The sequence below is a fragment of the Lethenteron reissneri genome, chromosome 64 (assembly GCF_015708825.2).
Source record: "Lethenteron reissneri isolate LAM-NWPU_2019-01 chromosome 64, ASM1570882v1, whole genome shotgun sequence".
Lineage (NCBI taxonomy): Eukaryota > Metazoa > Chordata > Hyperoartia > Petromyzontiformes > Petromyzontidae > Lethenteron > Lethenteron reissneri.
In genome coordinates this window covers 7972406-7999159 of record NC_083842.1, presented here as the reverse complement: position 1 = coordinate 7999159, position 26754 = coordinate 7972406, and the positions used below count along the sequence as shown (strand labels likewise).

The following is a 26754-nucleotide window of genomic DNA, read 5'->3' as shown; positions in this document are numbered from 1 at the left end:
TGCAACAGGAGTGACGGGTCCACACCCACCAACCCCTCCCGGAGGGGTCGGGGGTCACTCGGCAGCGACGCCTGACTCTCTTGTACCCGGACCGTCAACAACCGTCACTGAGCGTGCCGGGACGGGCCCTTGTGACGGGCCCCCCGCGAGAACGCGCGCCAAAACGCGCAGACTGTTGTGAGGTCGGCCGTTGGGGGGCCTTGCGGACAATGGGAGGGGTGGCGTCCGGAGTGTGTATATATGTTGGTTTTGGGGTGTTTATTCGGGGGGAGCGCGTCGGGTTATTTTTTTTCTCTCTCTCTCTCTCTCTCTTCCTGTTGTTGTTCTTGTTAAGATTCTCTTGTTCTTGTTAAAAATTACGCGAGGCACACACACGGGGTTTTCGTGAGGTATGCACCTTTATTCACGTTTTTTTTGCAGCCAGGGACGGCTGCGAGCTGTACAAGGGGGGGTGATGTAGAGGTGTAATTGCGCATGGCTACGAATGTTGAGGTGTGATTATGCATGGCCACGGATGGCCAACAAACACAAGGGGCGGGGTTACGGCCGTACACAAGGGTGGCGCTCGCACCGACGTCCGAATGTGCGTCCCCCACGGGCCCCCCCTCGGGGGGAGTCCTATAAAAGGTGATGAGCTCGAGGGCTCGAGGTCGGGACTCAGCTTTAACCAGAGAAGACGGAAGACCTGCTAGTGTAGGCCCCAGAGCTCCCCTGGCTCGCTGTCCTTATAAGGGCCGACCAGGGCAAGCCGGTGGCGTGGCCCCGAGAGCCCAGACGAAGCTGGTCTGGTGACTCAGGGAGCCGGGATCCCAGCTTAACCAAGCTGGGACAGATAGCCTCCCCTAGTTCCGTAGTGGAGGAATTGGTATAGGTTAGAGGGGTTAGCTGTCGAGAAATCCCTGTAGCCCAGTGACCTGTAATAACTGTGTTGGTGTAATAAATAAGTGTGCCTCCGATCCTGTCGTCAAGCCTCCATATACTTACTACAACATGAGTATTGCATTATCTCAACTGGAGGGGAAGTTCAATCTACAATCAAGAAGTAAGAATCAGATTATTATTTTCCCACACGGGCTGGTTTTGCAATGGTCTTTTGAGTGAGAATAACAATAATTTGCAGCCTTTTGTCGCTCAACGTCTGGATGAATCCCCCCACCAACTGCTTTGAGTTGTGGGTGTTACTTTTGTAGAGGAGTGAAATACATGGTGAGCACAGTTAACCGAGGGCAAGTGAGGGCAAACAAGTGCGCGTGTACAACATGAGTTTGCATGGACAAACCGCCACCTAATTAAGGGGCGAAGCGGGTGCAAACGGGGTCGACAGGTGTGCACGTTGAGACCGGAGGTGTTGCCAGGGAAACGGGAGATAAGGGTTGATTGATGGGCCAACAGGCGCCAGCCAGGCGAGAGCTAAAGAGACACACGAGAGGTCTCGGATAATTAGCAGAGGGATATAAGGGTGTGTGCGTGAGCGGAGAGGGAGTTGTTGCCGGGGACCAAGTGTGAAGGCATCTCGCCACTGCCGCTCCAGCCGTCAACGGGACCTCAACCCTCATGCCGTGGCTGGGCGGGTGTTGGCTGATCCCCCCCGCCCGGGACAGACGGATGAGCGGGTCTGAGGGAGCATAGGTGAGGGCAGCGGTGGAGATGTAGAGTCGCTGTGTACGGAGACGCTGTGTGCGAGGATGCTGTGTGCAGAGTCGCTGAGAGCAGAGCTGCTGAGTGCAGGATAAGGGAGGTGAAAGGTAGATAAGAGTGGGGAGAGGTTGACTTTACCGAAAGAACCAAGAAGGTGAATCCCTGCAGTCACGAAAGCTTTAAATCAAAATATAAGTGACCATAGTTTGGATCTTTCGGTAAAGTCACGTAGGTAGAAATAAAATTTAATAAATCACGACGTTTCGATCACAATACAAGCAATCATCCTCAAGTGATACATATATAGATGGAGAAACTGCTGGGGCAGGAAAAATATGTTGTGATCGAAACGTCATGATTTATTTTATTTTATTTCTACCTACGTGACTTTACCGAAAGAACCAAAGAGTACGGATTCCTGCAGCCACGAATGCTTCAAATCAAGATTAATAAATGACCATAAAGATAGTTATAGGAGTGCCTACAACTGGTGCAAGAATAGGTGAATAAAGTGTAAACAGGTGACTTGTTACAACGTGTCGGTGTGAGTAATTTTTGAAGACACTATACCTTGACCATACCACACCATGCTGGTCAGTGCGGGTTGATGTTGAATAGGGCCAAGGATTAGTCCAGCCAATATTGTTAATCTTGGCCAGGAAATCAAACTCAGATTGTTAGTTTTCAGACATGCCTGTAGTCCTATTAGTTTTTGAAGCTGCATGAAAATAGCTTAAACATCTAGAGAATTGAACGTCGAGCATGGCTTCAGGATGACCGATTTCTTTATTCGCATGACCTTCATAGGGGAGAAACAATCAGCATATAATGGAGGTAATATATTTTTTACTTGGAGATTAGGTTCATCTGGTGCTGAATTTAATCCAGAACAGTATGGAATGCAGCTCCGGGAATATTTTTTGGCACCCTGACACATCCATCTCACCTCATTGGCCAATACTGTTTTCATACAATGTCAAACAAAAAGCATACCATGCATTTTATTTTGATATAGCCTAGAACTACCTATTATGTACTGTGTTAGAAATATAGGGTAGAAGATAGAATTATGGATCGGCATACCTTGTACTCCTAGTGGAAGTGCCTTAAGCTGGTAATCTTTACTCCAAGCTGGCCTAGTGGTGTTCAGTAATATATCGAGTGAGAAATTAAACCCTCGAGATATGCATATGTTTCAGAGATGTTGAAGACTCGGCACACACTCAGTAAATACGAACGTTGACTCAACATTCATTGACGTTAGGGTAATGTCCTCATCTATTACAATATATATTTCAAGACTTTTTTAAATTTACGAATGTGTCAATTGTTTTGGTGTTAATTGCACCTGTACGTCAGTGTATCTCAACTCTGGTCCTCATAACTTCGTTCCATAGTGTTCCATGATGATAAACCATCAGGTGTGTGCAGTGTCAGGTGGGTTCGTCTCCATATAAGGAGACAACCGTGGTAAATCACGAAAAGCTGTACCTTGTGATGCCATGAGGACTGGAATTTAGAAACACTGCGAGATGTACGCAACATTAAAATGCATGGGGCCATGCTAGCCAAGGGACAGTGTGTGCAGGTGCCAATGGCGATGTCAAAGCAGATACACGTTGTTAATATGCTTTATAGTGGTTAGCCTTTTCACAAGTGTAGTGTCGTAGATCGCTCCCTTCTTGAGGCGTGTGTGCGGGTGGCGTGCGACGCACACACTCAGTCGGAGATGAGGTAGTCGCAGGAGGCACCTTCTTTCCTTTATTATGTTCATGCCACCAACTCTGCCCCCCTCTCTCACGACCATGGTGCCGTACGGCCCGGCCCAGACACGACCCTGCCCACGTTGCACCGACGGCATTGGCCGCGCAATGATCGGGCGAAGGCGGCAGCGATGAAGGCGGCGACGACAGCAGCGATGATATGAGTCAACTCCCAGAACCGGCAGCCCAGAGCTTTCGCTCTCTGCTGCTTATATTCTCCTCGGCGCGGCTTGGCTCCGCCCTAGCCACGCCTCCCTTCTAGAACCCACCAGAGGGTTTCAGGGGCCTCCCTATGAGGTCTACCGTGACCCTTGCTCCAGTTCCTCCACCCTGCCAGTAAATGCTCAACGGCGTGTGCGCTAAGTGTTCACCTGCAGTTGCAGCTGCTGTACAGCAGTCAGCGCTGTGTCACTACACAAGTACGCTGCCAATAGAGTACATACTAGCACATTTAGTTATGAAGGCACTTCTCCAACGTCGTGTCGGTCAATAGTTGTGTGTATGTTATGCTGAACCTCTTTCGGACATTAAGTAGTGGACCGTGCTAATCGGAGGTTAGCATGGTTGGCTACGGCTGGGTAACGCGCAGGTAGCTGAGGGGCGGTTGGGGTGGTGGTTGGAGTGGGGCACGCATTCAGATGACTCGCCAATGATGTTCGTAGGCGTGGGTTGGAATTGAGCTTGGCCTGGGTTTGTAGCAGAGCGTATGTCGAACTTCTTTCCCACTGTACGCAGCCAACCTACTGACTAACCACTCTGCCCTCTCCGTAATAGACTCCAATGTCCTCTTACATCCCCTGGCCACGCCCCTATTCTGCAGGTTGACTCTCCTGTCATTACATCCCGTGGCCACTAGTCCACTCGCACTGTAGGTTACTCTACTGTTATTACAAGTGTATAGCAAAGCTTTTCAAGGTTGCAGTACATCAATGGCAAGCGTGGACTTGGCATTAACTACCTACGAGTTGTTTTTCATGGTACTGTGCTGACGTAGAATAACAAACTAACCACATACACAGGATAGCAGATAAGCTATCGATTAACGTTAATTCACCTTCATATCGAAAAGATTTGGGGACAATGACGTCTGTTTATAATAATAAATGCGTCAGTGCCAGGAGGAAATAATGCTCATGTAGATTAGCATAGACGTTCACTTTAGTTCATGAACAGGGATAATTATATTATCAACAAAAGGAAAAAAACTTAGCCCATCAACCTATGCGCCTTCTAATTTTACGGTATTCACCTCTGTGAAATGGACAGGTGGCAGTTGCGCAATGGCTTCTAGATCTATCTGTGCGGAGCTTTTAGTGTTACCCCAAAGCAAGGTCCTCTTCAGAAAGAGTATTGAGGCTCTAGAATAAAGGATAATAATAAACTATTGATAATAAAGCATTCAGGCTCGGCCAGGCTTTCCTGGATAAAAGGCATTATTATTCTTATTCTTGAATGTGCATTCATAATTGCCTGATCTACTCTAAATGTAACCTGCAGATACTGTAGTGTTTTTATTTTGTTTACGAATACATTCTTTTAAATAACAAGTAAACCCACACTGGCCAGCGTGAAGTCTACTTACGTTAAAACCCCCACTTTCTTTGGGGCCGGCCCTCAATCCAGCAAAGTATTGATAAACTCAGCTATAAACGCACACAAACAGTAGCTACAGGGCGTAATTCAAGCTCTGCTTCAAGTGTTTTTTTCTGATTCAAATATTTATGAAGAATTATCTTCATTTTCACTCGCACCGGACATTGTTTTCAGCGAGCGAGTGACCGCACTGCCACATTGTGAGCTGACAAAAACAACAGCAGGGTTATTGATTTTGAAGATTGTGAGCTGGGTAAAGTTGCCTGGAAATCCCCTTTGGACGGCATATAAATAACAGGGGGTGGGCGTGGGGTGTTTAAATATGCTCCGTTTATCACTCGGAAATGCGATAGTTCCTCATTGAGAATTTCAGTTTGACTGCGTTGAGTGGATGGATGATCGATCCACATTGTGGAGCGGTAGTGTCGCGGTTGGCGCGCTGCGCTACGAACCCGCGCACCAGAGTTCGATTCACGGCCAACGCCAGTGACGAATATCTGAACTGAGCCTCAAACGAGTGCCTGGTGCGGTGTGGAAGCATCGGAACTGGGGAGACAAAGGCGGTCGGGCATGGTGCTGGCCACCCACCCCCTCGTGTGCCGTGCCTGCCTTCATCGGTGCTACTCGCTAACAGCACTTGCCCCAACAGTCTATTCAGCTTATACAGGGGATCACCCCCTTGTGGCATTCCATAGAATTGCAGCTATTGGATTAAATTAAATTAGTTCAACTCCGTTCTCGTCTTCACATATAAGATACAGTCCTATACAGGTACAGTACTGTATATATTTTAGTCGAACCAGCCTTATTTGCATTGCAGACCAAATATTCTCACGCAGCATTTGAGTTTACCTACAATGACGCACGGGAAAGCATGATTATGGGTTTGTGTATGGTATTGCTTTTTACACTTTCATTCCATACTTGATATGAAGTGCACTTGAAAGTAACATCTGGTGAACCAGCAAGTAGAGTCATATTTTTACGCAGGCTTCTTGGTAACAAGCATCAAAGAAACAATTCGAAGGTGGACGGATGACAGGAATGAGGATACCTGTGGGACGGAACCATTGTAGAGTAATTCCTCGTTTAACGTGGTAGATGCGGTCCTGAAAGTGCCGTGTTAAGCGAAAATGTGTTAAGCGAGGATTCACTGTATTGAATCACATTTGCACTATAAAATCAGCCTGTAGTCATACCATGGTGGGGCAATGAACTCAGATGCGAGTACGCCAATGCGTACGTATTATTACACGCACTGTATCAACTGCTCAGCCGCACAGCTCAAGAAAGTAGTTCGCCGTCGATCACTAAGAAACCTCGTTATAACGGACGCGTTCCGCATTGTGCGAAACATGTCCCGCAATACCACGTCGTGATGTATGGATATGAGCTATAGGGTTATGCAGGGAGGAGTGGGAAAAGAGTGAAGGATAAGAGATGACAACAAAGAGGACAAGGAATCGGGAAGAAGAGAAGTGGAAGTCCAGAAATGCGTGGGCAATAAACAGGGGGGGGTCAAGAGAGTTTATAACGGTGGGGGGCACCCGCAGAATTTATTTACTAATATTTACTAAGAATAACCAAATGTAGCCTGATAGTCAATAAGCCAAGAAACTGAAATATATATTACGTGTGGAGACAGAGAACAGAGGTCTGCTAATATTTGTTTTCACCCATAATCCTTCATGGCAATGCAATGTTTGTATCCGATTAAGACTCCGCGTTTCCCAAACTCCAGTCCTCTCCGACCCATTCAAATTAACGCGTTCGACGCTGCACGTGCTCGATGATTGATTGTTAAACACGTGACACGCTAATAAATAAACACTGCTTTAATAATGCCGATTCAAATTAGGATTGAGATCTCGGGTGTTTGGACGTAGTTTCACGCGATGCATTAATTGCTGGGACGTGTTTAACGATCATCGCGCGCGTGCAGCGTGGCATGAGTTAATTTGTATTTTATTGGGAGTAAATGGGTAAACGCGGAAATACGTAATATGGTGGGTCGCCGAGGACTGGAGTTTGAAAAACCATGGATTAAGTTATCCATATTTTTTTTGTTTCAACATTTATGGCTGCCTCTTAGCGCTTACATGAGTCACGTGAATCCATATACAAACAATAGTGTTTCTGATATGCATGTCTGGTGCGTTTAAGATAATAATGTAATGATAGTGTGAACTTGCAACGTGCCACCGAACAGCATTCAATCACTCTCAAAACTAAAGGGAGAGAGAATGACTCAAGAGGAACAAGGAGAAACCGCAAACTCAAAAGGGATCAGCCACGCTGTGAGCCAGTGCCAAATTCCCTTTCCCCCGAGCTCTGAGCTCTATATATTAAGATGTTACCGGCCATTGGAACCTCATTTGCCAGTAAAAAATATAATTGTTTTTTTACCCTTCTATCTGGCCACATATTTGTACTGGCAAATGAGGTTCCAATGGTGTAAATGCTTAACCCGAGCTCTCATACTCTGATGGTGCATTGTCTTTGAGTTGTGCGCCTTTTGGCGTCATCTGGTCCAACCCATGTGAGACTAGGCTCTAAGGAAAGCTGTCTCGGGTGTGGACCAATCAACTTCAAGGACAGTGCATATATTATCAGAGTTATGTTTTTTTTGCATTATGGCTGCAGGTATTGTGGTCTATGCAAACATGACTCCTTGCAAAAAAGGTGTCAGTTTTGTTGCCAGATAGAAGGGTAAAAAAACAATTATCATGTTACCGGCCAATTAGTGTTTATAGATATGGGAGGAGACAGGAGCACCGAAAGCATACCCATGCATGCGAGAGGGCAACACTTTATCCCATTAAGGTTGAACAGGTGGAGTCCACATTTGCTGTATCACCCTTACAAGTGAAGGTATACTTCTTTGACGCCCACGAGAATGGAGTTCCACAACAGTTGTGTGATCCACCAACCCCCACTATTCTGGCGAATTGCCCGATGATGCTGGATGCAATTACCAGCGAAACGTCGTACTACTCAAATTGTAAATGTTGTGGTTTCACGCTTCAACACATCGGTGGGCTAAAGCAGTGAACTATTTGTTTTTTGTCAACGTGACACTTTTTTTACTGATTGGCCGTGTCGGGTGGTGGAGGATTACGACACATTTATAAATAACGCGATCTAAACCCAAAAACGTTGATTATGAACCCCCACTGCCTCAACACAGTACTGGAATATAGGCGTGCATCATGCCTGGGGCGCCGTGGTGGCGAGATGTTACATACCTCGCCTGGTATCAGGTCATGGGTTCGATCCAGACCCTGATGCCTGTGTAGTGACTTCAACTGAGTCGCAGACGTACTTCTTGGAGGTAACACAATTATTAGCACCGACACTTGGGTTAACAGAATAACAACCTATGGTGGTGTACCACCAGGATAACTACACTAATTACAGTGTAACTAGTTACAACGGACCGGACCACAGCTTGGGTCCAGGTCCACGTTTTGGAGACTTTTCTTGGATGTAGAACGTAGATGGTTTTTTCAGAATGAACAACAGCTCTGGTCCCTCTGGGGACCCGGCTTATATCCTCTGCGGCATGGCTGGCTCCGCCCTTGGCCACGACCACTTTCGAGAATCCTCGAGCAGGATCTCTGCCCTGACACGTGACCATCCCTAGCCCTCACTTGGGGTCCCCGTGTAGACTTAACCGGTCACGTGTCCTCTGGGGTCAACCAGAGTGCCACGGCTTTTAGTAACCCTGTTTCCATGGCCGGCACCCCCACACCGTATCCTGTAGAGGCCAGCACTGCACGCTATGCATGGTGCCATCCAACGCGATTGATCAGCGCTCACCGAGCCCCTCTAGGGCCGGTACTGCACCCACGTCCAAGTGGTGTCTGCCGTGCCTCTCTCAGGCCGGCATTACACAATGACATCCCGCGATGTCACTACACCTGTATAATTGGAGTTGCATGTCCTCCCTGTGGTCGCGTGGATTTTTCTCCGGGTCATCCTGTCCACATTTGGAAACATGCGTTTAGTATTCGGCTGCTGTAAATTTCCACGCGATAAGCCACTTTGTTGGCTGATCATTTGTGGCCAGGTCACTTCTGAAAATGAGCTATATAGTTGAGTTGGCCTTACCTGATAAAATAACAAAAATAGTTTTAGTGTTTTCGTTTAATCACCACTGCCTGGCACTGCTGGCGGGAGGGCCCTTCGAGATGGTATTTGGCCACCTTTTCCACGCTGCCAAGGTGTACTTAAATAGGTATGAGTTGCTACACCTTATCCCACGACATGCTATTTGCTGATCGACTGTGGCCTGCCAAATTATACTGCTAGGTCGACAGAAAGCTTGCACTTATTTAGGAAACGTGTACACTGGTTTCAACTGCTGTGTTGAGGGAACGAACCAGGGACCTCCGAACTTGCATGGTCAGTTTCCAAACTATAATACCACGGAAACATGCCTTCATTCTTAAGCAGCATAATTATAAAAGTATGCACATCACTAGTACGTACGTATGTTTAAAATAATAGTGCCGATGGTTTAGCCAAGACTCATTTAGGAGTATTCAACTTCCCAGGCAATTTTTTTTGTATTAAATAATGAGGTGGTTGGATGACTCGGGGCTGAGCTGGCACTGCTGATATCGCGAGTGGAATCCAGACACCACCCGTGGTTTAATTAGATTCTCATGCGTGATGAGCCAGTGTTCTCAAGTTGGTGACACTTGGCTGCACAACACCCATCCCATTATATTAAGCTTGATTTTGAACATTATTTGAATGTATGTTGAACTTCTTTCCCGCCGTACGTAGCTAACCGGGCTAATCGGAGGTGCAGAGGAAGAACAGACTGAACACGAAAAGAGCCCTGCGAATTGCAAATGTGTTTTTACACGCTTTTATTTAACCCACTGTCTGTTGTTTTATCCTCAAATCTTGTAACTCAATTTTTACCCACTTCCCAATGTGGTATCGACTGCAAAATTTGTAAACGTATGTCATACTGATGACAATACTATATTCTATCATACAAATTTAATATTTTTAAACAATCAGTTTTATCTGTTATGTTTCGGTTTGGGTCTAATTGTCCACGCTCAACTGACGTTGGCTGTAATTGACCACGGTCCCTTACGTTATGGCAAGTTTCGAGGCCACTTCCTGGAGTCTTGGGAGTTATTCCATTACTAGCACGGTACATTTCATCAAAGCGTATTTTAATTTTTTTATTTAAATATTACTTATTTATTGCCATTTGGCTAACGTTACGAACGTTACTCTTTCTAGAAGGATGGGGTGAAGTGGGGGGGGGGGGGGGGGGGACTCCCCCCCCCCTCCCCCAGTGTAAATAAGCGGTCACTTTAACATTCATGAGTAGTTCTGTGACATATCCTTATGTGTCGACTGTACTCTAACACTGGGTGATATAAACTGATCTGGACAGTTCAACATCCAGTATCCGCTTCGTGACAGGGCACACCGACAGCACGAGCAAGCAAGACGCGCACACAAACATGAAGCGTGGAATGTCATTTCTGAACCAAAAATAGTTTGTTTGCAGTCACCACACCAAAGCACTGGCGTGCTAGTTTGTTTAGGGGCCGTCCATAAATGACGTCACGCGATTTTGGACGATTTTTGACCACCCCCCCCCTCTTCGTCACACGGCGTCACAAAAAGTCAGACCCCCCCCTCTCAAATATGACGTCATAAAGCGATGCCCCCCCCCCCCCCCCCAAAAAAAATATAAAACATGCTTCAAATCGCTTTAAACTATTGTCATTGTAGTGCGTATTTAATGTGGCGCTGCACTCTGATGTTGTAGGAGAAAACATTAAAAAGTCTATTAAGTTAAGTAGAACATGTTGTCTACATTTATTTCAAGTTGCGCATTTTGATGTGACGTCACATTTCCCCCCTCGTCACACATCGTCACAAATGTCTGACCCCCCCGCCAGGTGCGTGACGTCATTTATGGTCGGCCCCTTAAGCTTTCGCGACCAATATTCATAATAAAGTTTGTTTGGGTTAGCTCCCATATATGTAAATGTGTCCATCCGATATAGCCAATTAGGTTAATCACGTGAATAACACGACGTGCCAATTAGTTACTAGTTCAGCACAGCGGCGTGTTTAGAGAGCCAACCTACAACATTTACAATATGAATACTGTACGACGTTTCGCTGGTGATTGCAACCGGCATCATTGTTCGAATGCCCATATTGTACCAGTTTGCATGAGTCGCACGTCTACTGTATACGGTGGAATTTGAATACAGAATGGAGGACATGCATACACGTGGATATCCAAGCATTCACAACTAAAATCAAGGTGTATTATATACCATACATACTTTTTATGTTATTGCCAGGTGAATGCCGGTTGTGCTAAACATAATCGCGCCAGAGGGCAAAGAGACATCCATAATATTATAGCCTTGTTGTAGCTGCTCTCTCGCTAGTTCAGCTGGATTCTATTTTTTCCGCCTGAGGACGACCACTTGTGTTCGAAACGTCGTGATTTATTTTATTTTATACCTACGTGACTTTACCGAAAGAACCAAAGAGTATGTAGCTCAATTGTCAACACATTGCCAACGTGTAGGGGGTGGATTGGTGGCGCAGTAGTTAGGGCACTGTGATATGACGTCAGAGATCTGAAATAGAATCCTCGAAATTACGAACTTCGGTAAGCAATTGGAGTGCGAATCCTTACTGTTCAAAAAATTCATAAATTAGTACGTGGTGCAATGTGTAAACTTTAGCACTGGGAACACAACGGCAGCCGAACGTGGTTTTTGCCACAACACTCATACGGACGTTGAAGCCATTATATATGCGCAGAGTGCCCACTGGTAATCACGTGTGTGTGGTGCTTTACAGGGTATATTGTTTATTGGCTTTGTGTTTTCAATCTGAAGCAGAGCCCCTGAACTTTGTTTGCAATGACAAGTGTCAGATGTGTGGCGCAGTGAACATCCGAGCTGGGGATACAACATGGGCTGTTGCCATCCTATCCCGGTTTATACTTGGATCGTCCTCTCTTTCAAGTAGAAGCTGTCCTGTAATAAGTAATATATATAAATACTTTTTTTTAAAACACGCTTTAATGAAATGTACCGTGCTAGTAATGGAAGAACTACACGACTCCAGGAAGTGGCCCCGAAGCTTGCCATAACTTAAGGGACCGTGGTCATTTACAGCCAAAGTAAGTTGAGCGTGGACAATAAGACCCAAGCTGAAACATAACATATAAAAAATAATGTTTTTAAATGTTTTTTATGATAGAATATAGTATTGGCATCAATATGTCATAAGTATACCAAGTTTGCAGTCGATACCACATTGGGAAGTGGGTAAAAATTGAGTTACTAGATTTGAGGATACAACAACAGAGTGAGTTAATAAAAAGTGTGTAATAAAAATGTCTTTCCGGGACATGAAAAGGCCCCGAGTGTTGTCATTTGCGCAGTAGTAATAATAATACACCACTCAAGATAATGTATATTTATACGTAGCAATCACTTCCCAATGTATCGTGAAATAAGCTTCCTCTTCTGGCGACTACTATAAATACCCACAAGCCACTTCGATGTGCTATCATGTCTTGCCAGGTCGCCTCGTGGGCTTTATCTGGTAAATACAAGTTTAGATTTCACTTTTGTTTACTGTCACGTTTTTTTTAATTGTACTGTACCTCAGAAGTGGTAATCACAGACACAGGTGTGGGCATGCCAGAGATTCATAGATGTTCTAAGATAATTGCGTTTTCCCATACAAAAAAAATGCATCGTTGGGTCAAAGTTCCACGTTTACTGTGCAGAAAAGGTTCAGGGTAACCCGGGGTGTGTCTACGCATCTCTTACGTGCAACTGTTTGAATACGCATTACATTTGAGCGATGGCGCAGTGGTAAGCGTACACGGGTCTAGAATACAATCCCGACCACTGCTAACGTGCGTGGCGGTTGATAAGATAACTACACCGGTTCTAAGCCCCTCGGCACCTTCACCAACCCGCACGAACCAGTGGAGTGAAGTATGATCAAAACACCTCCTCCCCCGTAGCCAACACGGCGTTGGGATGCCTTCAGACAGCAGGGTTGCTGTACATTTCGTCCGAGCACCCGGCTTAACCTCAGAAGGGGAATCCCCCGATCGACCGCGTGGCTTGCCAATCGGCATGTGGTAATCTCGGTCGTCTCAACGACACCCGCTGGTGCTGTTCGGTACTGAACCCATGGCCCCTGCCAATTAGTCTGGGTTCTCTTATTAAAAGTTGGGTCCCGCAACCTCTGTAGTTAATCACCCACAACTGCTTTGTCAACATCTCAGTGAGGTAGTTGAAAAGAAGGTAATTAAACGGGCTTATAATAGCACGTGGTGAAATGCATCACTACCTAGTACACATGGAGCGTTGTTGGGCTGACGTTGAATGTTTACTGGGTATAAATCAGGGGGCGGATCGCTTGAAAGTCGAGTGTCTTTGCTGCGAGCAACCGGTTGCGCAATGGCTTGTAACTGGTTGTCGAAAAGTTCACACGTAAGTGATTGAGTTGTAGCCAATCCAGTTGTGGAGCCGGCAACACGGGAAGTATGGAAAAGAACGCCGCTTAAATGTAATTGCGCGAAACCCACAGGTTCAGTGGAGTTACCGTGATGACATTTCACGATGACTTATTACAGATGTAGTGACATCGCTGTTTGTCAACATGCTGGGTGCAGTGCCGGCCCGACAGGGGCATGGCGTGCAGTGTAGTGACATCGCGGATACCACAATGGTGTGGGTGTAGTACCGCCTACCGGCCCTAGAGAGGCCCGGTGAGCGCTGAATAATAGCGCTCGATGGCACCTCATTTGACGTGCAGTGCCGAGCCTACAGGACAGGGTGTGTGGATGCTGGCCGATGGATGAGGTTATGCGAGGCCATGGCACTCTGGTTGACCCAGGAGGACACGTGACCAGTTAAGTTGACAAAGGGGCTCCAAGAGGGGGCTAGGGGTGGTCACGTGATTGGGACAAAGATCTTTCCCGAGGATTCTAGAAGGTGGACGTGGCCAAGGGTGGAGCCGGCCACGCCACAGAGAACAGCTGGGTCCCGAGAGAAACCCTTCGTCTATGTTCTCCGTTTAACGAGTCTTCAACACGTGGACCTGGGCTGAAGCTGTTGGTTCCGGTCCGTAGTAGTAGTTACATTGTAACTATTGTAGTTAGCTTGGTGGTCACCACCATATGTTGTTATTCTGTGAAGGGGAAAGTTACCCCATGTGTTGGAACTGAATAATTGTGTTGCCTTTCAGTCTCCATCTGCGACGCAGTTGAACCCATTACACATACATTCGTAACCACCTTTAATTTGTTCGTCTTGTGTTGTGTACTTCAAGTATGAAACGTTGGTGCTAGATTGCACGTTTACTGGGGGAAGCACTTCTGGTAGATACAACAAACAAATTCCATAGCCTCCAGATGTACATTCCTTTTGTACATGTGTAGTGACATAGAATGGGTCACTACGGCGCTTAGCGCTGGTTACTGACAGACAGGAATTGTGGGCGTAACAGCCGACCTGCCAGCAGAGCAGGGTGGAGCAGCCGATCTGCCAGCAGAACATGCAATGCCATGGAATGGGTCACTAGGGTGCGTAGCGCTGGTTGCTGGCAGTAGGGGCATATGAGGACGAAGCAGCCCCGCTGGCTAAGAGGGCACGTGATAGGCCGGGGGTAGAGGATGTGTGTCAAAGGTGACTGAGGGGACACGTGGGGTATAGCCCATAACCTTCTGGTGGGTTCCAGAAGGGGGTGTGGCCGAGGGCAGAGCCAGGCCACACCAGGGGGCATAAAAGGAAAGTCCCGATGCTGGATCAGGGTTGTCTGTCGTTGAAATGGAACCTGTCGTGCTTCGTCTTCGTGTCCGGCGTCGTAGGTCAGGCAACGTGCCGGCTGTCCTGACCCGTTTATAGTTATCCCGTGTGTGAACAAGTGTTTAAAGTGTAGAAGAAACGTGTGTTGCCTCCTACTATAAGTGTCTCAAAAGTGACTCACTACACATGCAGGGAATGTTTCTCAGAAACAACCTAGAACGACGATAGTGTATAATCCAGTATGTAATATGACCAAGCCACTATCAATGTACCCAGTCTCATGAGATTCTAGAAGCTAAGCAGGTTTTGGCCTGGTTGGTACTTGGATGGCAGACTGCTCGGGAATACCATGTGTTGTAGGCATGAGTTGAAAAATTACCTAGAGACAGCGGTACAGCAGCGGATTCCTGAATTTGTCCTTGTGGATATTAGTGTTACGCCCCTTGCATGCGTGGCGATGTCTCCGGCACTTGGGTTTCCCCTCGCATGTCAAACATGCGTTAATGGTAACCAGCAGACATATCAATGATGGACTCTAAAAAAAGTGTCGAGAATCGGTGAGGCATTTCCTGGGTAAAGGGACTTTAAAAAATTTATATTGATAGCGCCCTTTTGTCCTAGGAATTATTGTTATTAATTATATATTCGTTTTAACTAAAACTGTGGCAATAAAGGACACAATGCACCGACTGTTTAAATAATTGTATTTAATGCACTTTGTATACGCTTTGAATTATTCCGAAGTAAATGTTTTGTACACGTTACATTTGCCAGTGCGGCCACAACCACTGGATTACAATTTCAACTTGACTGTGCCAATCGGGGTGTACCCCAGTCAGACAACCCATGGCACCTAGGTCTGTCCCGTGACCTGCAAGCGAGAGTTCGACACTTCACGTAGCCTCAAGGTGCGCCTCGTCTGGCACAAGTCCCGTGGTGACGTCACAACCACTTCGTGACGAACGGCAGTTCTACTCCTGGGTTCGATTCCAAAAAAATAATGTATCAGCGGCATGCAATATGTGAACATGACTTGGGTCTCGTCTAGGTCGAATCAGCCTTAAATCAGTACTTTTAGTTCAGTGTGCAAAATATTAGCAATTGGAAGACAAAGGCGAGTGTGGTGCTGGCAACACACCACCCCCCTCGTGCCCTATGCCAGCTTCAACAGGTGCTCGCTAACAGCACTGAACCAGCATGTAAGACTAAATGGAAGATCTTTGAGGGCACAGTAAACATACAATTTGACTAAAGCAGCAGATTATAAGTCATGGTATATGCACACACATACATTTTGTTAATAATTACATACATCGCAGTAGTGTGACTGGTATAAAAAACAAGTTTCAAGTTTCATTTATTAGGTATAGCCCTGTGAGCCATTCGGCTCTTGAATCGGGTGCAACCGCAACAAACAAAAAAACAAAAACATGAACAACACAGCAGTGGTATTCTCATGACTAACTCAACTTCCAGTCAATTTGCAATTCATGATTGACAACACGACGCCTCTGCCTGTCCAGTACATCCAGCAGAGCAATATCATGACGTAATAATATTAATAAGTCATGTTCTTTGCCGAGGAAAACCTCACTGTTTAAAGACTCTTTATTCAAGTGAGAGGTTTGACCAATTCTCTTAAAGAGCCTTTGGCATGTACAAAGAAACTAAGCGGACATATAGAGACATCAACCACATGAGTGAATAATGCTTAAAGACGGATACAACAATGCATTTGATGTGCAGCCATCTTCTGGCCACCTCACAGCCAAGTGGATTCAGAAATGTTAGAGATCTCGACACGATTCATCAACCCTTGCCCCCCCCCCCCCGCAAGCGCTGGATTGCAGACGTTTGCCAAGCCCGGCTTTGTAAGACTCACTTGCATCATTCACAAGAAGATCACACGATGTTATACAAGGTGCCATAGCTGAAATCCAAATGGTACCTGTAATTAAATGAACAATGATAGGGCAAAGTAAATAATTGTCTTAACTGTGGCCAATCAGGTCCTGCAAAAAGTGCTCCAGAACGTTTGTAGGCTCACACTTGGTTCGATAAAATGGTTGGACTAATGATGCAATTTCAGGAACCTTTAAAGTAGTGCTACACAAAAGTTGATGAATGCTCCCGAGAAAGAATATACATAATTCTGGTGTTCAAATAACTGGCCAGGTGGATCAGCAGTAGAGTGAGCGGTTCGTAAATTGGAAGATTGAGAATTCAAATCACGTTTGAGGGTCCACTCAGCCCATCATCCGTCCAGTCAATACATGTGTTATGATGAACTTCTTTTGCACCGTACGGAGCCAACCGTGCTAAGCCATAGAACATCACATTGCTGGAGGTACCAGAACTTTACCGAAAGAAGAATGTTTTTCATTTATGAGAATTTCTAATTCAGTATAAATACATATTATTTATTGTAGCATTCAAACCTCGGCACCCTAAACAGATATCCAAGTACATCCAAAGGAACACTGCGCACCACACTACAACAAAGCCAAAATCATGAAAAAAAACCCATTATTGAATTGAAGTGTTCCTAGGGTTGAAGAAACACAAGCGATCCCACTGTGAGAATAACCTTCCCACTTCTCACTTTGCCCAACTGCAAGGATCATGTGCACCACGTGTTAGTAAACAAGCCTCAAGGCACAGGGATTCTCGTCACGTTGCACCGTCCATGAGATATCTCAAAGTGAGCACGGCAACACATTTTCGCGCACACACATGAGACCCAACCATTCCAATCCTCAGATCCCTAAACTGGCCCCAGATCCAGTGCTAGATCAATTATAAGATCATCCTCAATGTTGTCCTCAAGATCTTCTATGGACTCCTCCCTGCATACCACCCCCCCCTGTCATTCTACTCTGCTCCCCCTTCATGTGTTCAACACCCCAGCAATTAAGGTTCTCTCCAAAAATCCTTTGCTCAATGAGTCGCTCCTTTTCTGCTGTTGGCCACGGGCGTTGCCACACTATGAAAGTTGGGGCATGTCCTATGAGGAAACAGACCCTAGTAATTATTGGTTAGATAGCTGATACAATCCACAGACTTCTCTATTCAAACGATGGGAGGGCACTTTGCGGAGAAGTCAGATGTTCAACTTCGGTTGGTCATACAAGGTTTGCACCAACTTCACTGCCCGACACAAAGACGTCCCTACGGGCCACTAAGCATTCTCAAAGCAGTCTGCAAATTACAGATGCCAAGCATTTGGGAATCTCGTCCTACTGTCTCCAGACTCTCCCCCCCGCTGATAGAGCCACACTGTGGATTGCTCCACCCAAGCACTTTGTTGCCGTTGCCACCTTTGGTACAGTGTCAGCCTACGAGGGGTGACAAGGCCACGGATATCCTGTGCCGCTGTTACAACCCATCCTGCTGTTCTCTGGCCAGCTGCTCCCGGGTATGCGGACGGGCAGCTTGCCGCGCAGGTACGAGGCCGCCGCCAGTACGGCGCTGCGGTTCTGGCGGCAGTCGTAGAGGCCGTGGTGCTCGAAGAAGAAGCAGTCGAGGATGAGTTGGAAGCCGGGGCTACGGTCTCCGCTCTCGCTGCTGCCATGGCACGACAGGTGCAGGCTGCTTCTGGGGTCCGTGTGGTTGGGGTTTGGCGTGTGGTGCATCACCACGAGGACGGGTAGCTCACCTGCACAGCCAGGGAGACAGCGCCGAGCATCGCCAGCATCAGTATAATGAGCGGGGATGGGGGAAGAGGCGGCCACGCCTACTGTTCACCAAGTCATGTCGCAGGGGACGAATGATTTGTGATCTCTTCTGCCTGGGAGTTTTATGTAAATATAGTAAGGTGTGCTAATGAAGACATGTGCAATGTTACGTATGATTGCACCAATGTTCTCGCCTGTGTAAATATAGGGGCAGCATAGGCAGTTGTTGGCATGCGTGCTGCATGATGACCGTGGCAACTCGAGTTAGATTCTCACCCATGGTCAACTCCAGTAGCGAGTAACACCTGAACCAATCCTGAGTACTCACCTACACTACCCCGCACTGACCAATGTAGTGAAATATGATCGAATGAACGCCCATAACCTGAGAGGACATGGGGAGGCCTTCCTCCAGCAGTGGATTGACAAAGGGATATAAATTATTATTTTTCGGTATGTAGAACTAACAAGGAACTTCTAGATTGGGTTCAGGAGAAACGTGCAATTATAATAAATGATGGAAAGCAGAGGATCTGGATGGGACATACTGTGAGAGGGGATGGCTTGCTGAAGGATGCTCAAGGAGTAAGAAAACTGGGCAAAGGTCAAGAGGTAGAAAGGAAGGTGGTACTTTAAGAGAGGGCAGTCATGTGAGAAAACCAAGAGAAAAGTGCATGCTCTGACAGGAAGGAGCAACTCGATCCTACACTCAGGCAGATAACTCATGAGAGAAAGAGTTAAACATAGGCTACATCACAAGTGAAGTAAACATAATAAATATTATTTTAAGCTTCCTATTTCAGATTTGGACTCTGACAATAGCAAGCCTTGGTCTACTTTTGTAAATAATGCAAAAGAATCTTAAGCATACATATTACAGCAGGCAGCTGTAATAACAGCATCACTACGAAGCCAGTGCACAGTGGCTTTGTCGGCAGGTCGCAGACCACTTGCCAACAATTAAAATCCAAATTCAGCTCTGATCCAAGCATGCTTTACAGGTCATGAGCACCGATTATATTCCATGGTGTACCACATGTTGCTTCCATGCTGGGACTAAGATGGGCACCCTAATCAAACTAATCCCATGGAATCTCAGACCTGGGTCCTCTGGTTACCTTCTGACATCACTCACTTTGTTCAGCTTCAGGGCCATGTTGGTGTGCCACACACGAATAGAATTAGAAAACAGATTTTAATTTACATAGTCAAACCTAATACTTGTCTACATTAAATATATGAACTTTCTTATTTTTTCAAGAAAGCTCCCATGATGGAGTGTAGAGACCCGGGCGAGCGTTTCTTGATCATTCCTGGGCAATTGAAGCCCCTTCTCCCAGCAAAAGTTAAAATAATACACAAACGATTCATGGGGATAAACGTAATCCTGAGTATCGCTTAAATTATGAATTGATTAAATTGATTAGCTGTTTAAAGTTAAGTGAATTTATTTTAAAATAATGGTACGTGGGGAATATGGCCTCTAGACTATGGCAAAATCACTGCTGTGCGTGCCACGCGTGACGCGGACACGGGCGATGATGGTGATTGCATCACGTTTTGAGCTTTCAAATTCACACAAATCGATTTACCGGTGAATGGAAGCAGTAATCTACAGAGTAATTGATTATTACAACATCAGATTACGACCAAGTGAGGCGAGCCGTAGGGAGCAAACTTGCTGCATGTACCTGGGCTGAGCTCACGGCGTGCCGGCTCCGTGTCGCTGGCAACGCGCGACGCGTTCACGCAGAACACGAAAAGCGGCAGTGCAGGGGAAGCGGCGGGAAACTGCGACGCGGCGTTGACCGGGAGGGCACAGGGTGACCGCTCAGCCGACGCGGGTTGGTACGTGGGCCTGAGGTCCAAGCCTTCCGACCTGAACGGCTCGGTGAGCCAGCTCAAGAAAATCTCCGCAGCCCCAAACATCTGCCCGTAACAGCGGTAGGGGAGTGGCACTGGAAGAGGCGGCTCTGTGCACATAGGAACAAGTCGTAAAGTCGTTCATGTGCTCATATCACAATTGTCATCATTGCCATGAGCATCATCTTCATCTTCAATTTAGTTTAGAGTTATCATTCTCAAAGCAATCGCTGAACTGTCAGTTTCAAAAATATATATTTTTGCGTCTCGTTTTTAGCATCAAATTTTTCTGAATTATTTCCCGGTTTTTATTTTGCTGAACGGAGTCGGCTGGGCCAAGTGCCGCCCACTTCTAATGTCAAGGGCACGGCTCTGGTCCATAAACAACACGGGGTAACACCGTGTACAGCAGACACTTAAAGGAAAGGAGGCAGATTCAAAAGAACATGTTATCCATTCTTTGACAACCTATTTAATCCCCCCACCCGCCCCCAAATCGTTCGGGACCCCTGAGCCCAACGCCCCTGAGGCATCCATCTTGTTAATTGTATGAGATCCCCCTCAACTAACATGCGCAGCTCGTTACTCTATCAAATGTCAGCCGCTCCGTCAGAAAAGGGCAGTGTAGTGAAAACCACTTTTGTACTGTACTATGCTCCAACGTACATGCATCCCGCCTTCACAAACCAGCACTAACAAAAAAATTAAAGTATGGTTAAATAACCTTCAACCCGCATGGCATGGGGAGGCCCTCATCCAGCAGTGGATAAAAAAAGAGGTATAATTGTACAAATAGTCTTGTTTTACCAAGGTCTCTCTTTAAAAAATAGAGACTTAAATTGGTCAAAGTGGGCTCTCAGCTAACTACAAATAAAGCACATGTAGACGAGTGTCGGCGTAATAAATTATAAATCTAAAGCTTCTTCTGATTCCTCGACCATCTTTAAATTATTTCTGCCCTTAAAAAGGCACCTCCTCCTTTGAAAAGTGGCTACTCCACAAGTCCATCATAGTATTGATGACCCGCATTGTATTTGAGATTTGAGTCCCAGGTGTTTGCCAACATCTTGGCCATGATTGTTTCAAATGCCTCTGCCATGTGTTTGGGAAATGCTGGATGTGCAGAATCAAGCCAACGAATCAACCGTCACTGTGACTTCTTATTCCAGTCACAACTTAAACAATTACCATGAGCTTTGAGGAGTCTTTTCATTTGAGCGATGTCATTTCTTAAAATGTTTCTTCAAACTCTGAACCAGGCAAATTATCTTCAATTAACGACACTGGGCGTTCCACCTGAAGATGCTGACTGGAGGCAAAGACTCAAGCTCACAGTCCTCATGAAGCCCTCTCAACTGTACGAGTAGAGATATCCACAAGGCAAGAGACTCGAGCCCACAGCCCTCATAGAACCTGCTCACCTGATGTAGGCAGGGATACTCTCTGCAGGCGAGCCACCTCGTTCCGAAGCTCTCTATTTTCCTTCGTGAGCAGCTCAATCACATGATGCTGACACTTCAACATGCACAGAAACTTCTCTCCGGCCACCAATGTGTCCTCTTCCTGCCAGGCAAGTGAAAATGGCACATTGTTAAAAATAAGCAAAGCCATAGACAAATTAATTGATTTTGGCCCATCCTTTGATTACCTGGTCGTCTATAGAATAAGTCTTTTATAGCAACACTACTTTTATTAACTTAATATTATTTACAGAAAATCATCTTTTTGAGAGCTATTGTTTCCCCCACGCCTCAGGATAGCCAGATGGATGGACAGCGGTTATTCATTAACACTTACACCCAAAGTTGGTAAGTGTTAAAACATGAGATATAAAAACAAGCTGGTAGTAAACGAGACAAAACGAGAATCGATTCTTGAATCTAACGATGACCCCAAATCCTGGCAGTTCATTGTAGTGGGAAAATCACACCCCTAAGTATAAATGAACAAACCTGGTCATCAAATATACTTCATAATGACTGAGGTTACCCTGGCTGCGACAGGCCTGGACATTTCCTCTAAGTCTCTAACATACACTGTCAGGGTTATGGCTAAGTGCATGCGGCTGTATTAACTGTAATAATACTACACATACTCTGCTTCACAGTGAACTTTCAAGATCCCATGACATAATTGGCAAGAGTAGGTCATTATTTGCCGGTGTCATAGTCCCAAATTGTTACATTTGAAAAGTTAACCACAAGCGTAGAAGTCATCTCCCCCTCCTGCAAAAAAACATGTTCGGAGACTCAGGCTCTCTTGAGTAAACAGGCATAATAGTTATCATACTGGAGTACAGCAAAAAAAACAACATCATGAAAAACGAAATACATTTTCAAATTTATAGTAAACTGATATCGTAATAATCACATCGTGAAATATGACATCGTTCCATGAAAAATGATATCGCAACAACCCTACGAGCAATCCACCACTGTGTTCAATCTCATCCGTGTGGACGTGAAGCAATCTAGGCTGTGTATATGTGCCTGGCTGTCCCACATCACCTTTTATAAAAATCTCGTTTCCACCGTCTAAATTGTATTGTCAATTCCTTCTGCAACCATACACTCGTGTTCACTCCATTCACCTGTGACACCGCAATGCTATGTATCAGTGAAGCAACACCTAATTTTACACAGGCGATTGAAAGCGTATTCTGAGCTGTTAGAACGAATATTACTCTATGAATAACTTTATCTTGTATATCTAAATTAGCTCGAGCCCAGCTCTGAATGCCTCGCCTCTCCCAACCGCCCCCCCCTGTGAAAACAGATGCTGCTCCTCCGTAGAACTCACTTCTTGCTGCTATCCTTCCTCTCTTTTCTCACCTCTCATCACGCTCTGATCCCTGACATAATGTCCCCGTTCCATCTCTACCTACACCTCTTTCTGCTGCTCATCTTGAGCCGTTGCCCTCTTTGTCTGTTTTGGGACTTCCGTACCGGAATCCCTTCCTTTCTTTTTCTCATAGATTAGAATATTACATTTCAACTTATAACGTGCACAGTATACTCTCACTCTCATAAAGAGAGAATGACTCTGAGGCATGAGGAACCACAGACAAGCAGGAAAGTAGCTACGCGGTGAGCCTGCGCTACCAACAATTGCGGTCCTCTACACAGCATATGAAGGTGTTAGCGGCCAATTAATGAGTGTTTACATGTGGGAGGAAACCGTAGCATCTGCAGAGAACACAAATGTGCTCAGGGGAAACACTCAATCCCATACAAGACAGAACAGGCGGAGTCCACATTTGTTTTCCTCCTCGACGGCCACGAGAAGGGAGTTTCACAATCATGTTTGCGATCTACCAACCCTCACTGCCTCGACTGTGCTGGATTACAGGCCACGCGCATGGCCACCACTGCCCGGCTATAAAATATCCGTGACTCTACTGTCTCTCTCCGTGGTGTGCATTGGGCAGGCTCGGACTGGCCGTAGGGCAGTCCGGGAAAATGTCCGGTAGTCCAGTCCATTCCGACAGTCAGTGTGCCGGTCTGTATGGGGAAATTGCAAATGTGATCAGAGTAAAAAAATATATTTATCTAACTAAAATAATGCATTACCTCTAATATGTACGCTTCATTGCTTATTTACGCTCTTAGTTGGCATTAAGTCCCATATTCGGCAGCCCCAAAGATTATTCCTCAATGGCCCATTCGTTTTTTGGACCCAGCCCAAATGAACCAAAGAGATCCCACTTAATTTAGACGGGTGTGTTTAGATATGCCTGGGCCGATTTTTTGTCCCAGTCGATCACTGGCTACGGGATAAAAGGTTTCTTCTCTTCTACTCCTTGCATTCATCGCTAGAACATGAAGCGTTCTTCCCCACCCCCGGCACGAACACGAGGTGGTCAAATTGAAAGCAGAAGCAAGCCCACATATCACGGCGTCACTCCACCACCAAGCAGCAGGCTCAGCGCACACAACAACCGCCGTTCGCCGCTAAGTGTTGGTGACGTCACCACGGCACTTGTGCCAGGCTAGGTACACTTCGAGGCCACGTGAAGTGTCGAAGGCTCGCTGGCAGGAGGTCACGTGGCAGACCCAGGTACCACGGGTCGACTGAGATGACTGACAGATTCACCAACTGTACTCCCCACACAGCCACTGCTGTACTGTTACACTTCTCGCTGAGCAGAAACTACCAGTCCAACTATAGGATCGATATCTTCAATAGAGGAGTCCTTGTCTATACTGTAACGTCTGACAGTTCACCGGCATTGATTCAAGCAAGCCTGACTTATGCTGCTGCTGATGAGACGGACTGTCCAAACCGGTCCGGAGTTTTGCTAGTGCTGATGGGCTTATGTAATGATTTATTTTTGGTTATGACTGATATTTGAAGGAGACAAAACGTATTTATTGTTATTTATATTTTTAACAATTATTTCGTAAAATGCCCTTTATTCACATCTAACCACCAGCTCGCAGCTTGGCTGGTTGGGAAGTTTCTCAACTCTCGGCGTGATTCACCAACCCTTGCCTCCAAAGGCGACTGGTGTCACGGCTCCCCATTCTTGCATGCGGCAAGTTGTTCAGAAGCTAAATGGCAATATCGAGGCCTGCTAGCTACGGGAGTGCTTCAGGAGGAGCGCAGACTCGTGGTTTAATTACACGGCCCATAGTTCGGGTTGCATGGCCACAACCGCCTAACCGGGGCATGTCCGTCTTTATTTTCCCCATTTATAATATAATTAGCATGTTTGGCTACGTACGGCGCGAAAGAAGTTTTTAAATATGTAATTACGGAATGCTTTGATGGTGTCTGCCTTCCCAGTCGCCATTGAAAAGAGCTTCTCGGCTCAATGGGGCATTTTGCTCGGGAAATAAACTTCCAATTTCGACGTTCTGCTGCGTTTGAGGGTTAACCCCCCGACAGTGTCTTCAAGAGGGGGGTGGGGGACGTCAAAGCCAGCGCCGTTGTGGGTCTCGAATTCGGTGTTTATTCCGGAATAACCCAAACACCAGGTGGGAATAGGGGCATCCCGTGCCAGATGCGCGAACCGAACGACCCATGCATCGAACCCAGCAAAATCTCTCGCTGGCGAGGGAAGAGCCCTCCGGACAGCCCCAAAAACCTCTAATGACCCCGTGTCTTCTCCCTCTCACCACCCCCTTGCGGGTCCGCCTCGCTCACCTTCAACTGCAGCAGCAGCCGCTGCAGCTCGGGGTTCTCGCCCGACGCCGCCATCCGCGTTGCGTGCGCGGCGACTCTTCCGGGGTGGCGACTCGTCCGGGAATGGGGCGGGTGCCTGCAACTGGCCCACGGCCACAACGTCGACTTCCGCGTGACTTTTGGGTGGGAGTTAAAGCGCACGGAGCCTGGCCACGAACCCCGGCGGTAAACGCGGGTTCGGATGCCACTCACGTTCCGAACGCCGGTGACGATTATGTGAACCAGTCCCGGTGCCTCCCCATCGGTGGGTGTGTTAAAAGCTAAAAACATCGCAAGACTCGAGAGAGACAGCGGGCTGGGACCTGGTTACTGACCGTCCCCTCGTGTGCCGTGCCGACCTTCATACGCGCTGCAAGAGCATCTGTGCACGTGGGAGTCGATGGGCGCGGTGTCACAGTGTGTGTCTCTGTCATCAGTTCTCTCGCCATGCCCTCCCCCCCCAGGGTCGATTCTCACAAGAATTGTTGCAACGATTCACAAGGAATCGAAGTCGAGTATGATGCAAATCGCTAACGTTTGCGTTATGAATTCAATGCAAGTGTAGTTTAACACGTGTAGGGGCTTTCGCGACCAATATCAATCATCCATAATGCAGGTTTTTTAAAATAAATGTGTCGTTAAACTCGCCACCACCTGACAATGAGTATGGGGCCGTCCATAAATGACGTCACGCGATTTTGGACGATTTATATACACCCCCCCCCTCGTCACACGGCGTCACAAAAAGTCAGACCCCCCCCCTCAAATATGACGTCACAAAGCTCTGCCCCCCCCCCCTAAAAAAATAAAACATGCTTCAAATCGCTTTAAACTATTGTCATTGTAGTGCGTATTTAATGTGCCGCTGCACTCTGATGCTTATAGCAGAAGACATTCATTAAAAAGTATATGTAATTAAGTAGAACGTGTTGTCTATATTTATTTAAAGTTTCGCATTTTTTATGTGACGTCACATTTATCACCCCCCTCGTCACACATCGTCACAAATGTCTGACCCCCACCCCCCCCCCGGTGCGTGACGTCATTTATGGACGGCCCCTAAGGTTTGTCACGTAAACAGAACGTGTCAATTCGTTACTAGTACAGCAACACCGGTGTGTTGGAGAGCAATGCCACAACGTTTACGATCTGAGTACGACGTTTTCGCCAGTAATTACAACTAGCACCATCTGATGGGATATGCAAGTGTCTAAAAAATGGACA

The 26754-nt window shown here is 46.5% G+C and overlaps 1 protein-coding gene across 1 annotated transcript; it reads right to left on the bottom strand.

The window, feature by feature from the left end:
* Positions 1 to 15551: 15551 nt before the first annotated feature.
* On the bottom strand, positions 15552 to 25965 carry LOC133359113 (uncharacterized). Its single transcript, XM_061577508.1, has 4 exons — positions 25513 to 25965; positions 21789 to 21930; positions 20196 to 20477; positions 15552 to 18485 (listed from the first exon to the last, which is right to left on the bottom strand). The coding sequence occupies exons 1-4, from the start codon at positions 25819 to 25821 to the stop codon at positions 18166 to 18168; spliced, it is 1053 nt and encodes a 350-aa protein (XP_061433492.1). The 5' UTR covers positions 25822 to 25965; the 3' UTR covers positions 15552 to 18165.
* Between the last annotated feature and the right edge of the window lie 789 nt (positions 25966 to 26754).